Source organism: Nomascus leucogenys, chromosome 5 (assembly GCF_006542625.1).
Source record: "Nomascus leucogenys isolate Asia chromosome 5, Asia_NLE_v1, whole genome shotgun sequence".
NCBI lineage: Eukaryota > Metazoa > Chordata > Mammalia > Primates > Hylobatidae > Nomascus > Nomascus leucogenys.
Window position 1 is genome coordinate 12425861 of NC_044385.1, and position 12968 is coordinate 12438828.

Sequence of the window (12968 nt, forward strand, 5' to 3'; positions counted from 1 at the left end):
AGAAGGATAGTAGCCCTTCTTATTTAGGCTACTTGTAAGTCAGGAATTCCTAATACTAGCCTGGCTCTGTGGGGAAAATTCCACCTTAATTTCTGAAATCATAATTTTGAATGGTGACTGTTAGTTGCAAAACAATATGTTTAAGCAGAGAAATAAGGGCGGAGCATTTTGTTGACCACTTACCTACTTACAAGATGCAGACATCTAGGGAGCTTAATCTTGACAGTATCAAAATATTTAATTTTTGAAATTATCCTTTTCTTGCAGAAATCTCTCTAAACCTATAGCTGTTCAGTATAAAGAAAAAGAAGATCGTTATGTGGACACATACAAGGTAGCTTTTGTTTTTATTCATACTTTATTAAAGAAAATTGTGTTTTGTTTTACAGACTTGTGTTTTACCTAATTTTAAATTTATACTACAGATTTTTTACCTTCTTGTACTAGGATTGACAGACAACTAGAAATCATTATGTGAAATGAAATATCATCTTCTATCCTGATTTTCTGAGAACACTTTGCCCAGAAAAAGAATACATTTATTTTGGCATAAATTGAAAGCCAATAACTCATTGTTTATTCCAGCATATAGTAGTCACATTCCTTATAAAAATCACAAAGATTTCCAAGGACCTGCTATTCGTATCCCCTAGTATTATTTATATAATAGTGTTAATATATTTATAATGTACCCATAACCATTAGTCATATTCAGGAAATTATGCATTGGTTTATTAAACAAAAATTTATCAGATTTTAACATTTTCAAAAGAAAATGAATTACCTTTTTCTGTGAAATTAATATTAATGAAATTCTATTGGAAATTCAAAAATCACAATAGCTACACATTACATTCTTCATGAGTATCAAGACAGGAGCAACTGAAACACTGTTTTCATATTCATCACATTATTTTATGCCACAGTTCCTGAAACATCCCTCTAAGCATCTTATGACTGTCACTACTTGATTCTTCAGCAGTTGAAAATGCGTCATTGCTGTGGAACTCAAGAAGTAACTCTTGAAAATTCACTATACCTGACTTTGTTATCAGAACCAGACAGAAGCTATGGGAGACAAGAATAGTGACAGATATTAAATGTTTGGTTGAACTTCCTACTTTGTGATGGGAAGATAGGAGTAGTGAAAAATCACCATATTCTTTTTTTTATCTCTGATAACTGCACTGTAAAACAGACTTAAAATGTTATATTATTACCAATAATGTGACACAGTTTTTACATTTCTATTGCATTTCCACTTCTAGAGAAGCAGTTCTCTAGACAGCATAGCATTACATCTTGAAACTCTTTTGAAATGAAGACATCTCTAGTGACAGAAGCACCTCTCATTTGTTGGGTGCTTGATCCGCTTAGACATTATGAGCTATTAGTTAGGAGGTAGAGTGCTCAAAGTTAGGTAGGTTTTCTATGAGGGAATGAAAGAGTGAAGGTGGAGATGAGAAATGCTTCTGAGTGTTTGGGTCTTAGTGAGGCACCAAGGAGAAGACTCCCAGACACTCAAGGAGGCTGAAGTCTCCGGGGCAGGAGTGGGAGGGCCAGCCATGGAGAATGGCCTCAAAGGTGTAGCAGAGAAGGAGAGAAAAAAAACATCCAGCACTTTTGTAGCGTTGCCTGGAGCCCACAATCATGAATTCTCTGGATTCACTGTTTCTTTCAGTACTTGGAGGAAGAGTACCGCAAAGGAGCCAGAGAAGATGACCCCATGCCTCCCGTGCAGCCCTATCACTATGGCTCCCACTATTCCAACAGCGGCACTGTGCTTCACTTCCTGGTCAGGATGCCTCCTTTCACTAAAATGTTTTTAGCCTATCAAGGTAAGAATTTTTTTAATAACTGCCTAAAAAGTCATGTTGGGTCATCAGAAAAACAGCAACAACAACAACAGCAACAACTTAGGACTGACTTTTCAAGAACTATTAAGACTAATCAAACTACAGGAAAAAGAATTCTATTTATTCCTTGCCCAAAATGCTCCTCAAAAAAGCCGTAGTGAGCCAAATCATCTTGCTAATGTCTCAAATTTTAGCTTCAAATTAAATGTCTAAGTTTATAAAAATGCAGTTCACTTTTTAAAAATTAAGATACAATTCACAAACCATAAAATTTACCCTTTTAAAGTTTACGCAGTTCACTTTTTAAAGACATTCTACCTAATACTTATTTCAAATCCAGTAAGTTACCTTCGGAGCCTATGTACATTATTGTAGTTTATTATAAAGGCAAGTACATTATTGAGGTTTATTATAACTAGTTAATAAAAGAGGCACACCGGCAACTTCACTGTGGTAGCTTTCTAGTTAATAATCTTCTACCTCAGCATTTTAAGTGACAGACTGGAGGCCTGAACATGACTTAGGTAGGAGTGAATTTGTATTTTTATGCTGATTGGGACACACTCACCTATAGTTTCTAATGAGAACTATGATATTAGTTCTATAGCTGTTTCTCATGGAATCCAGAATACTTTGAGGAATCATTATCCATTCTTTTACTCAGCCATTCTTGAACTACTTCATGCTTTTTACTCATGTACAACCTATTGGAGGAATGAATTTGTATTCACTCTTATTGGTCTATAAAAGGGTTTTTCCTATGTTTGTCTCTCTGTAAGTAAACAGAACAAATGTTCTATATGACAGCTGTTCAAATATTTGAAAACGGTTGGCCTGTCCCCTTTCTCTGTCTTGTTTTTCCCCTGGCTAATTATCCTTGGTTAATTTGACAGCAGATTGAGGGCCTCCTGGATCCATGGTCCTATCCCAGCTGCTGCAAGGAATACCAAAAAATAAATAGGACAGTTTTGTACTAAATAAAGAGTTTTTAAAACCAATGTTTAAGCCATCCATGTTTGCTGTGGTTTCCAAGCCTGTCACTATTCTGAAGATCTTTCTGGACATGTTCTGATTTGTGAATGCTCTTGACGAAAAGAAAAAGGCAGTCAAAATAAAAAAGAATATTTCAGATGTGGTTTGGGCCCCTACAGTGTTTAACAGAACTATTACCTCCCTCCATCCAAGACTACATTTCATTTAATGTAGCCCAAGAATCCATTAATATAAAACTACCAATCAACTAAAATTTATCAATATTTTTATTCATGTTACTATTGAATGAATGTATTCATATATTATGTTTTCTTCATTATGTATTTATGAATATATTTTGTTTAAAACCTAGGACTACCTCAGTCTCCACTCACTTTCATCTCATTAGTTTCAAATGATATCTGTTGGCTTTTGAATTTATTTCTTGGCTTTGGTTTAATACAGGGATTCTCCACCTTGGCACTGTAGTCATTTCAAGCTGCATAATTCGTTTGTCATGGGAGCTGCCCTGTGCATTGTAGGACATTTAGCAGTATCCCTGTTCTCTCCCTACTAGTGCCAGTGGTACCACCACCACCCACACCCCATCCCCCCAGTTGTAAGAATCAAAAATGTTGCTAGACATTGCCAAATAACCCCTGGAGGGCAAAAGTACTACTGGTTGAGAACCACAGGTTTAATATATGCATATTCTAGATAATGGGAATTTGTAGTAGTACTGTTTAATAAAATGTAGGAAAATACAGAGAATCTTAAAATCTGAACAGAACCTACCCAATGTGCTACTCTTGTTCCATATTTCCTTAGTCTTAGCTCTGGATACTTGGACCTCACCATAGCCTTACAAAATTACCTTAATTTTTCTGTTTAGTTTTTTTGTTTGTTTTTGAGAATTACCTTAATATTTCTGAATTCCATTTTGATTGATAACTTTTTCTACTAAGTTAGTAGGTATTTCTTTAAATGGCCCTCCTTACTTTCTGAGAAAAAGTAAATGTTTCTAAACCTTATTTCTTCCCAGATGTTTTTAGTGGCCAGCCAATGCCAGTTGACTCAACAGAATAGATGAGAAAGTAATACAAGTGACAGAAGATGTTGCTCAGCAGAGCAACTAAGGCTGGGAGAAGAAACCTGATGCTGCGATGTGTTTGTGGCAGTCTCCAAATGAAAAGATGTGTTCAAATTTCAGCAAGTTCAGAGGAGTTTTAGATGATGCAATATGGTTCCTAAGAAACATGTAAACTGCTACTGTTCTCAGGGGCCAGCTTTTGGATATCATTTAATATTCTAGGCCTTTCCCTATGGCTAGAAAGTCTGATCATTGTTCGCAGAAAAGAGAGTCCAAACTTAATTCTTTATTATTAATAGTCTACCCTGGAAAAAAAAATGAACAAAAGAGTGACTATGCTTAGTTTTATTTTCATTCATAGGAAATTTTACTCAATTCTTTAGCTCAGAGTTAGAACAACAAAAAACAATGCACCGTAACGTACGCCCCCCCCCCAAAAAAAAAAAAAAAAAAAACAAGAAAAGAAAGGAGAAAAAGTAGTCTTAACAATTCAAAGTGAAGGAATCATGCTTCCTGATGGGGAAAAAACTGTTTGCCTACTTGAACTTAAGTTTTCCTTCTTCATTATTCATTCATTCAATAAATAGACCATTATTGAGTACCCATTATGTGCAAGGTGTGCGTGATATCCCAGGGCCCTGTTTTTGTGGAACTTTCATTCTACTTTAATAGATAGATGATAATTAAACACATAAATGATATAAACTAATAATATGTTTACAAAATCATAATACAGATGAAAAATGTAATATGATCTCAAGTTTATAGAAATATTTATTTTCAAGAACATGAATAACTTCTTTTGAATTATGGGCAAGCAAAATGAGCATTATTTTAATCTTTTTGAAGTGGCAAAAGTAAATTAATTATGATAGGCCTCAAATAGAATTAGGTCTTTCTGTCTTAATCGTATTATTTGTATTTTTTTATAGATCAAAGTTTTGACATTCCAGACAGAACTTTTCATTCTACGAACACAACTTGGCGACTCTCATCTTTCGAATCTATGACTGACGTGAAAGAACTTATCCCAGAGTTTTTCTATCTTCCAGAGTTCCTAGTTAACCGTGAAGGTATAGCAATAAATTATTTCTAATTTATATTTCTGAGGGCTTGTGGTTATTTTGTAATTTTCCAAAAATGAAAATAGCTTTTTTAAGTCCTAAAAATTTTTGAGTCCCCAAATAAGAGAAAATGTTTTTTATTAAGTATATAATTCTATTTTCAAATAAGCTTGAGGATTTTAAGTATTTTATAGGACTAAATATGTTTGGAAAACTGTAACTTTTAACTATTAAAATTATTTGTAAATATGTATTTTAATATGATTATAGAAATTGCTTTATTCTTTTTTCTGAATACAAAAGTTATAATGTGCTAATTACTTTAAAAATAAGAGATATGACTTTATTGAAAGCAAAATGTAAATTAACTGAAATCTCAATTATTTTATGAGGAATGACCAAAATAAAAATAAAATACTCTGCCCAGAATTATCTAATAACCAAAAGGAATACTGGAGTATAAAATCAAATTTTCTATGATGCCAACCAACAGTCTTGGCTGCCAACCTTAGCTATTCTTAAATAGAAGAGCAGCTAACCCTTAAGGGGTATCTTTGGGTCATTTTCTTACGTTACTTAATTCTATAATTTTATGTGATCCTTAAGAGCATATGAAATAGCTTTGAGAAGTTGGTGTTGGGCAAATTACGTTAGAATTTTGTTGTATAGTATCTGTGTCTCTGAGGTTGTTTGATTGATTATTGAATCATCAGTAGATTCATGCCACCCTGGAGCTTATTTCATAGTGTTGCTCAAGTGAGAAATGCCTCAGTCAAACTTCAGCACCTGCAATTTGGGGTACCTGCCTTGAAGCTTTTCATTTAGGACTCCTGTTTAAATCTACTCCTTGTTTTCTCTGTCCATGGTCTCTTATATGTATGTTCTAGCTATCTATGGCTGTATAACAAATAATCTCAACACTTAGTGGCTTGAAACAATAATAAATTTATTATCAATCACAGATAATAAAATTATTTTTTATTGGTCAGAAATAAAAAATAGGTCAGAAATTCAGAAACAGCTCAGCTAGGTGGTTTTAGCTCAGGGTATCTCATGCTGTTGCCTTCAGGTTTTCTGGAGCTGGAACAGGCAGGGGATGAAGCCTTAGGCAGCTGGAGCACATCACTGTCTCTTCATGCAGTGTCAGTGTTTTTTCATGTGGTCTCTCTGTGTGGGTTAGTTTTGGGCTTCCCCACAGCACGGCAGCCCTGGATGTCCTACTTGGCAACTCAGGGTTCCAAAGACAAGTGTTCCAAGAGGGAGACGAACAGAGGCTGCATGGCCTTTTCCAGCCTATTCTTAGCAGCCACGCAGCATCACTTCCACTGTATTCTTCCTATTCATTGAGGCAGTCACAAGTGTCTTCCCAGATTCAAAAGAAAGGAAGACAGACTTTGCCTTGTGGTGGAGGGTAGCAAGATTCTGGAAAGGCATGCAAGACAGGAAATGCCGTTATAGCCATTTTTGGAAAATACAATTTTTTACAGCGTATATCATATCATTTCCTATCAGTGTTCCTCTCGGACTCTCGTATGTCAGTTGTCTGCTTTGGGTCAGGAGTATCTGCCTCTGTGATGTTCCCTCAGAACACCTGAAAGTTGGGAAAGATTGAGTTTGTACAAATGCCCATGCGCACCCCATCCCCAGCCCATTCCCAGATGCCTCATTCTCTGTTAAATAAATAAGTTCCTGCTGCCGCCACTCCTGAAGCCACACACATGGAGTTCTGCAGGTGCTCAGCCAGTCCATCCTAAATCAACCATGCAGCTGCACTGTACGATGACTGCTGAGCTTTCTGAGATGCTCGCATCCCCATCCCATATGAATTTATATAAACCTTGATTTATATTCCATATCATATCATTTCAAAATACTTCCCAAGTATTTTGGTGAAGATCCTTCTAACTGTTTTTACAAGACCAAAAGCAGACAGACAGCAACTTAATTTTATATGGAACTTAATCAGCCTTTAAAAGGTCATTTTTAATTTTTATTATGGTGTTCAGCAAACTAGAAAATGTAGCACAAAAAGCCATTTCTGTTTAAAGGTAACATTTCCTCTAGGATAATTTTTTTAAATAAACACTTCTGAGATTTTTGTTTATACTGTTGAGACAATTAGATATTAGCTCATTTACATCACAGTAGAACCCTCTTATTTCCAGCGTTGGGATGATTTTGTTATCTACAGGAATGCTTAGTAGAAAGGAAGTCAGAACAGACCTATAGACTTATAAAATTAATAGACTATGGCAATTCATTCTAAGAATGTGTATACTTTATATTAGTTGAGTTTTTAAACTATAGAATACTAATATTTACTAAATATAATCTTAAATTTATTAAAATGTTAATACAAATAGTTAGAAATGCTTCTACAAAGCCTTAGTTTGATTCTAATTCAGGTTTACAATTGAATAGATATTTAAGTACTTAATGCCCTTGAAGATGTGAATAGTGAGAATATTGGAATTAGTAGGCAATGGTTTTCTCCTTTTCTTCAATATGTTGTAAAGTGGTAGAAGGATAAAGTTGAAAGATCTCAAATTTAATTATGATAGCATTAGCTTACATAGCCCTATTAGTAGGTAAATAAGTAGATGAGCAGTGGTGTTTCTTATTTAAAATGTAAATCCTCCTTGCTATTCCCTTTTTTGGTTGTAGCACACAAACAGCTATTTTTGTGAACTCTTAAGACCTGCTCTGTGGCTGAATGAAACCTGCTTTGGGGGAGTTAAATATTAATATTAATCTTCTCTTTTAGGTTTTGATTTTGGTGTGCGTCAGAATGGTGAACGGGTTAATCACGTCAACCTTCCCCCTTGGGCACGTAATGATCCTCGTCTTTTTATCCTCATCCATCGGCAGGCTCTAGAGTCTGACTACGTGTCGCAGAACATCTGTCAGTGGATTGACTTGGTGTTTGGATATAAGCAAAAGGGGAAGGCTTCTGTTCAAGCGATCAATGTTTTTCATCCTGCTGTAAGTGACTCTTTTAAAACAGTCTGTATTTATATAAGATAGAACCTGAATATTTTAAGGTTAGTTGTTCGGCTGTTCCTTTAAAACACCCAAGTTATCAAAGAGAATTGGTAGTAGCATTAAACCGTCACCTAAGATTTTTCAGGTTTTATATTTCCTCTCTTTAAAAACAAGATACTGGCCGGGTGCGGTGGCTCACGCCTGTAATCCCAGCACTTTGGGAGGCCGAGACGGGCGGATCACGAGGTCAGGAGATGGAGACCATCCTGGCTAACACGGTGAAACCCCGTCTCTACTAAAAATACAAAAAATTAGCCGAGCGTGGTGGTGGGCGCCTGTAGTCCCAGCTACTCGGGAGGCTGAGGCAGGAGAATGGCGTCAACCCGGGAGGCGGAGCTTGCAGTGAGCCGAGGTCGCGCCACTGCACTCCAGCCTGAGCGACAGAGTGAGACTCCGTCTCAAAAAAAAAAAAAGATACTATCTTTTTCAGAGGTGCCCCAAAACAATCCCCAGGTTTGATGATTCCCTAGGTGGACTTGAGGATTCAGCATATAGTCATCCTTCCAGCTCAGGTTTATTACAGTAAATGATACAAAGTAGAATCAGCATGGGGCAAAGTCTGGGAGAAAGCAGGCACAAACATCCAAGAATCTACCCCTGGTAAAGCACAAAAAGCATACTCAGCCTCCTCCAACAACGAGTCATAATGACACATGTGAAATGTTGTCTGCCAGGGAATCTCATTAGAGACTCGGTGTGCAAGATTTTTATTGAGATTGGCAATGTAGGCACCCTCTGCCTCACACATACTGAAATTCCAGCCTCTCAGAAGGAAAGCAGGTGTTCTGTATAAACTGCATCGTTTGTACAGTTTAGGCACAGTAAGCCACTCTTATCAATTAGGGAATGGTAGGACCTCTCCTGAAATCCAAGTTCCCAGACAACAGCCAAGGGCCAACTTTGCAAGCAGGGCTTTCCAGAGATAGCAGTCAATCTTGCTATGTTAACTCTTTTCTGCACACTATCCTACACATACATGTTCTACTTTAAAATGGCACCATGTTTTCTTATTACAGAAAAAGTACTTGTACTTTGTTAAAAAATGTATAAAATACAGACTAGCAACAGGGAGAAGTTTTAAAGTCCACTTTAATATCACCATCCAGAAATAGTGAAAGCATCTTTAGACTTCTATCTATACATATGTACCATTCCATTTATATAATAATAATGCTATTTGGTAACCTTTTCTTCTCCCTAAATAAGATAATCTTAAATTTATTCAAGTCATTAGGTATCATTCTACATTATTTTTAATGGCTACTTTCTATAGGTAGAGCATTCTTAATCCAAAAATCCAAAATTCAAAATGCTTCAAAATCAGAAACTTTTTGAGTGCCAACATGATAATTGAAAGAAATGCTCATTGGACCATATCAGATTTCAGATTTTTGGATTGAGAATACTGAACTGCTAAGTAAATAATGCTAATATTCCAAAATCCCCTCCCAAAAAAACCCTGAAATCCGAAACAATTCTGGTTCCAAATGTTTGTATAAGGGATACTCAATCTATATTCTTAAGTATAGCTATAGAATATTTAGCAGTCTTCTATTGTTGGATATTTAGTTAGGATTTGTTTGCTATTAAAATTAATATGTCTATGGTTATTATACATCTTTACTTCCTTAAGATAAATTCCTAGAAGTAGAATTGTTACATTTTTACTTTTTATTTATTTATTTATTTTTGAGATGGAGCCTTGCTCTGTCACCCAGGCTAGAGTGCAGTGGCGTGATCTCAGCTCACTGCAACCTCCGCCTCCCAGGTTCAAGCAATTCTCCTGCCTCAGCCTCCCAAGTAGTTGGGATTACAGGCGCCCACCACTGCGCCTAGCTAATTTTTGTATTTTTAGTGAGACAGGGTTTCACCATCTTGGCCAGGCTGGTCTCAAACTCCTCCACCACCTCGGCCTCCCAAAGTGCTGGGATTACAGTCGTGAGCCACCACGTCTGGCCTACATTTTCAAGTATACTTTTTGATGTTGTTGGCTAGACTAACTTTAGAAAAAAAAAAAAAAAAATCTTACCTCTTCAGGAAACATTTATTTTGCTAGGCTCTGGGGATGCAAAAGTAAATAAGACTCAAATAGGGTAAAGGGGGTTAGGAGGAAAGCCAACTTTCCTCTCCAAGGTAGATGGGCCTGCCTGGATGTAGTAGTAGAGTCCAAATGAGGCCACTGAAAGGAAATCCCTCGAGGAGTGGGAGGTGAAAAAGCAGATTCTGAAAAGAAAGATACTTCCTTTTAAAAGGAAATATCTGAAGGACCTCCCACTAACTGTAATTTTCTGTGTCGACTGTAGCAAATCTACAAGAGTTTATAACAAATACAGGTAAAATGCACATACAGAACCTACAGTAGACCACTCCATATCTGAGCTTATTTAGGCCAGTAGTCCATTCCCCAAAAGTAGCTTTAAAATAAGCTCATTAGTTTATTTTGTTCCATAATTATTTTGAGTACGTCTGAAGTCATGTAAAATTAAATTTCTTAAGAGATTTATAATCTAAAAAAGAGAATAAGATAGGCTTCCTGATTATTCTAATAGAAGATAAATGCTATGGAAAAGTTCATTCTAAAAAAGGAGAATAATGTAGTTTGGTGAATAACAACTTTACATATAATATTAATATGTAAGGGAAGAAAAATACCTTCTTTTCCTCAGGTTCACTGGCTGGAGCCTCTGCAAAATAACAAAAACAAAAACCCAGATTAACAAGAGCAAAGCATATAAATTTATTTAATCCAAGTTTTATGTGGCACGAGAGGCTTCACATGGAAATAAGACCCCAAGTAGTTAAACCTGAATGTTTCTATGCCTGGTTTGATGAAAAATGGAATGTCATGAAGAAAAATGATAGGACAAAGGAGTAGGAGCTAAGTCTAATTAACCAGGGGAAAGCAGGAACTGTTTGTTCAGATTCCTCTGTGTCCCTTTGTCTTCTGAAACGAGGGTGCTTCTTTACTACAGGCATAGGGAGGGTAACTCCTAAGTGAGAGTCTTAGGACCTGCTTCAGGGGAAGGCCAAAAAGTCCTTCCTGCACATGCTGTTCCTCAGATTCCTTCAGTACGCCAGGGTACCATATTTTGGGGTTGTGTGTCCTAAACTCCATCAAGTATAAAATAAATGCCAGGCTTCAGGTCTGATTTTTGAGCTTCATTTGATTCTAAAATGCAACTTTAAAAGCAATTAGGAGGCCAGGCATGGTGGCTCATGCCTGTAATCCCAGCACTTTGGGAGGCCGAGGTGTGTGGATCATTTGAGGTCAGGAGTTCAAGACCAGCCTGGCCAACATGGCAAAACCCTGTCTCTACTAAAAATACAAAAATTAGCTGGGCGGTAGTGGCTCGTGCTTGTAATCCCAGCTACTCGGGAGACTGAGGGAGGAGAATTGCTTGAACCTGGGAGGTGGAGGTTGCAGTGAGCCAAGATCATGCCACTGTACTCCAGCATGGGTGACAGAGTGAGACCATGTATAAAAAAAAGATAAAAAGAGCAATTAGGAATCTTAACATTAACTTCATTATACCCTTTTTATTTATAATCCTGAACCATCTTTTCAGTTATTCTTACATAAAATTTACATTAAAAGTATCTCTGGGCCGGGCACAGTGGCTAATGCCTATAACCCAAATGCTCTGGGAGACTGAGGCAGGGGGATCGCTTGAGGCCAGGAGTTTGAGACCAGCCTGAGCAACATGGTGAGAACCTGTCTCTACAAAAAATTTAAAAATAGCTGGGCATGGTGGAACACTCCTGTAATCTCAGCTACTCAAAAGGCTGAGGCAGGAGGATCACTTGAACCCAGGAGTTCAAGTCTGCAGTGAGCCATGATCTTGCCACTGCATTCCAGCCTGGGTGACAGAGCAAGACCCTGTCTCAATTTTTTTAAAACAAAAAAGTATCTGAAGACTGAAATATACATGATAATTCTCATCTGACTGAAATTTTTTTTTCACTAATTCTTTGGGACTTTAGTAACTTTTAGAAGGATAAACTTTATGCCATCGTTAAGAATTTAATAAAACTTATTTAATGGGGCAAAACAAAGTAGGGCAATTAAGTGCAAAGTCTCTGAATTAAGGATTGAGTTCAAATCCTCACTCTGTGACTCTGCCACTTGTGTGACCTTAGGGCAAATATCTTGACCTCTCTGTACCAAAATGTACAAACTTGTAAAATGTGAATAATAAAACCAACCTCGTAAATGAGGAAGGAAATTCATGTAGGATAATGTCTGCTAACACAATTAAGTATAAATAAATGTTAACTTTTTAAAAAGGCATGTAGAGATGCCTGTTGACCTTAATGACCATTCACTAATACATGGGGTTCACTTAGAAACGAATACCACAGAATGTTGAAAAGCACTATTTTAAAATAAATTTTAAAACAGTTCTAGCTACAGGAGTGTATCAATCCTTATTTGATTTTTTGAGTACATTAAGTAGCCATTGCAAATGGCCTTGCTTAGATAAATGTTTATAAAAAGTATTCACAACAAGAGCAAAAATTGACAAGTGGGATCTAACTTAAGAGCTTCTGCACAGAAAAAAAAAACTATCAATAGAGTAAACAGACAACCTACAGAATGGGAGAAAATATTTGCAAACTGTTCATCTGACAAAGGTCTAATATCTGGCATCTATAAGGAACTTAAACAAATGTATAAGAAAAAAACAACCTCATTAAAAAGTGGGCAAAGGACATAAACAGACACATTTCAAAAGAAGACATACGTGTGACCAACAAGCATATGAAGAAAAGTTCAATATCACTGATCAATAGAAAAATGCACATCAAAACCACAGTGAGATGCTCTCTCACACCATTCAGAATGGATATTACTAAAAAGTCAAAAAATAACAGATGCTGGCAAGGTTGTGGAGAAAAGGAAACACTTATACACTGTTGAAGGGAATGTAAATTAGTTCAACCACT

At 36.5% G+C, this 12968-nt stretch overlaps 1 protein-coding gene across 3 annotated transcripts in view; it reads left to right on the top strand.

Moving 5' to 3' along the window:
* LYST (lysosomal trafficking regulator) overlaps positions 1-12968 on the top strand; it is a 205074-nt gene that overhangs the window by 151425 nt on the left and 40681 nt on the right. For 2 of the 3 annotated variants that reach the window (XR_004030064.1, XM_030812643.1), the window contains exons 41-44: positions 268-334; positions 1682-1838; positions 4851-4991; positions 7747-7964. Coding sequence is in view for 2 of the 3 variants with exons in the window: in XM_030812643.1 (XP_030668503.1) it covers positions 268-334; positions 1682-1838; positions 4851-4991; positions 7747-7964 (583 nt within the window). In the remaining variant the exon portion in view is untranslated. Of the gene's footprint in view, positions 1-267; positions 335-1681; positions 1839-4850; positions 4992-7746; positions 7965-12968 lie in introns of those variants that run through there. The other variant, XM_030812644.1, reaches the window with a different exon arrangement.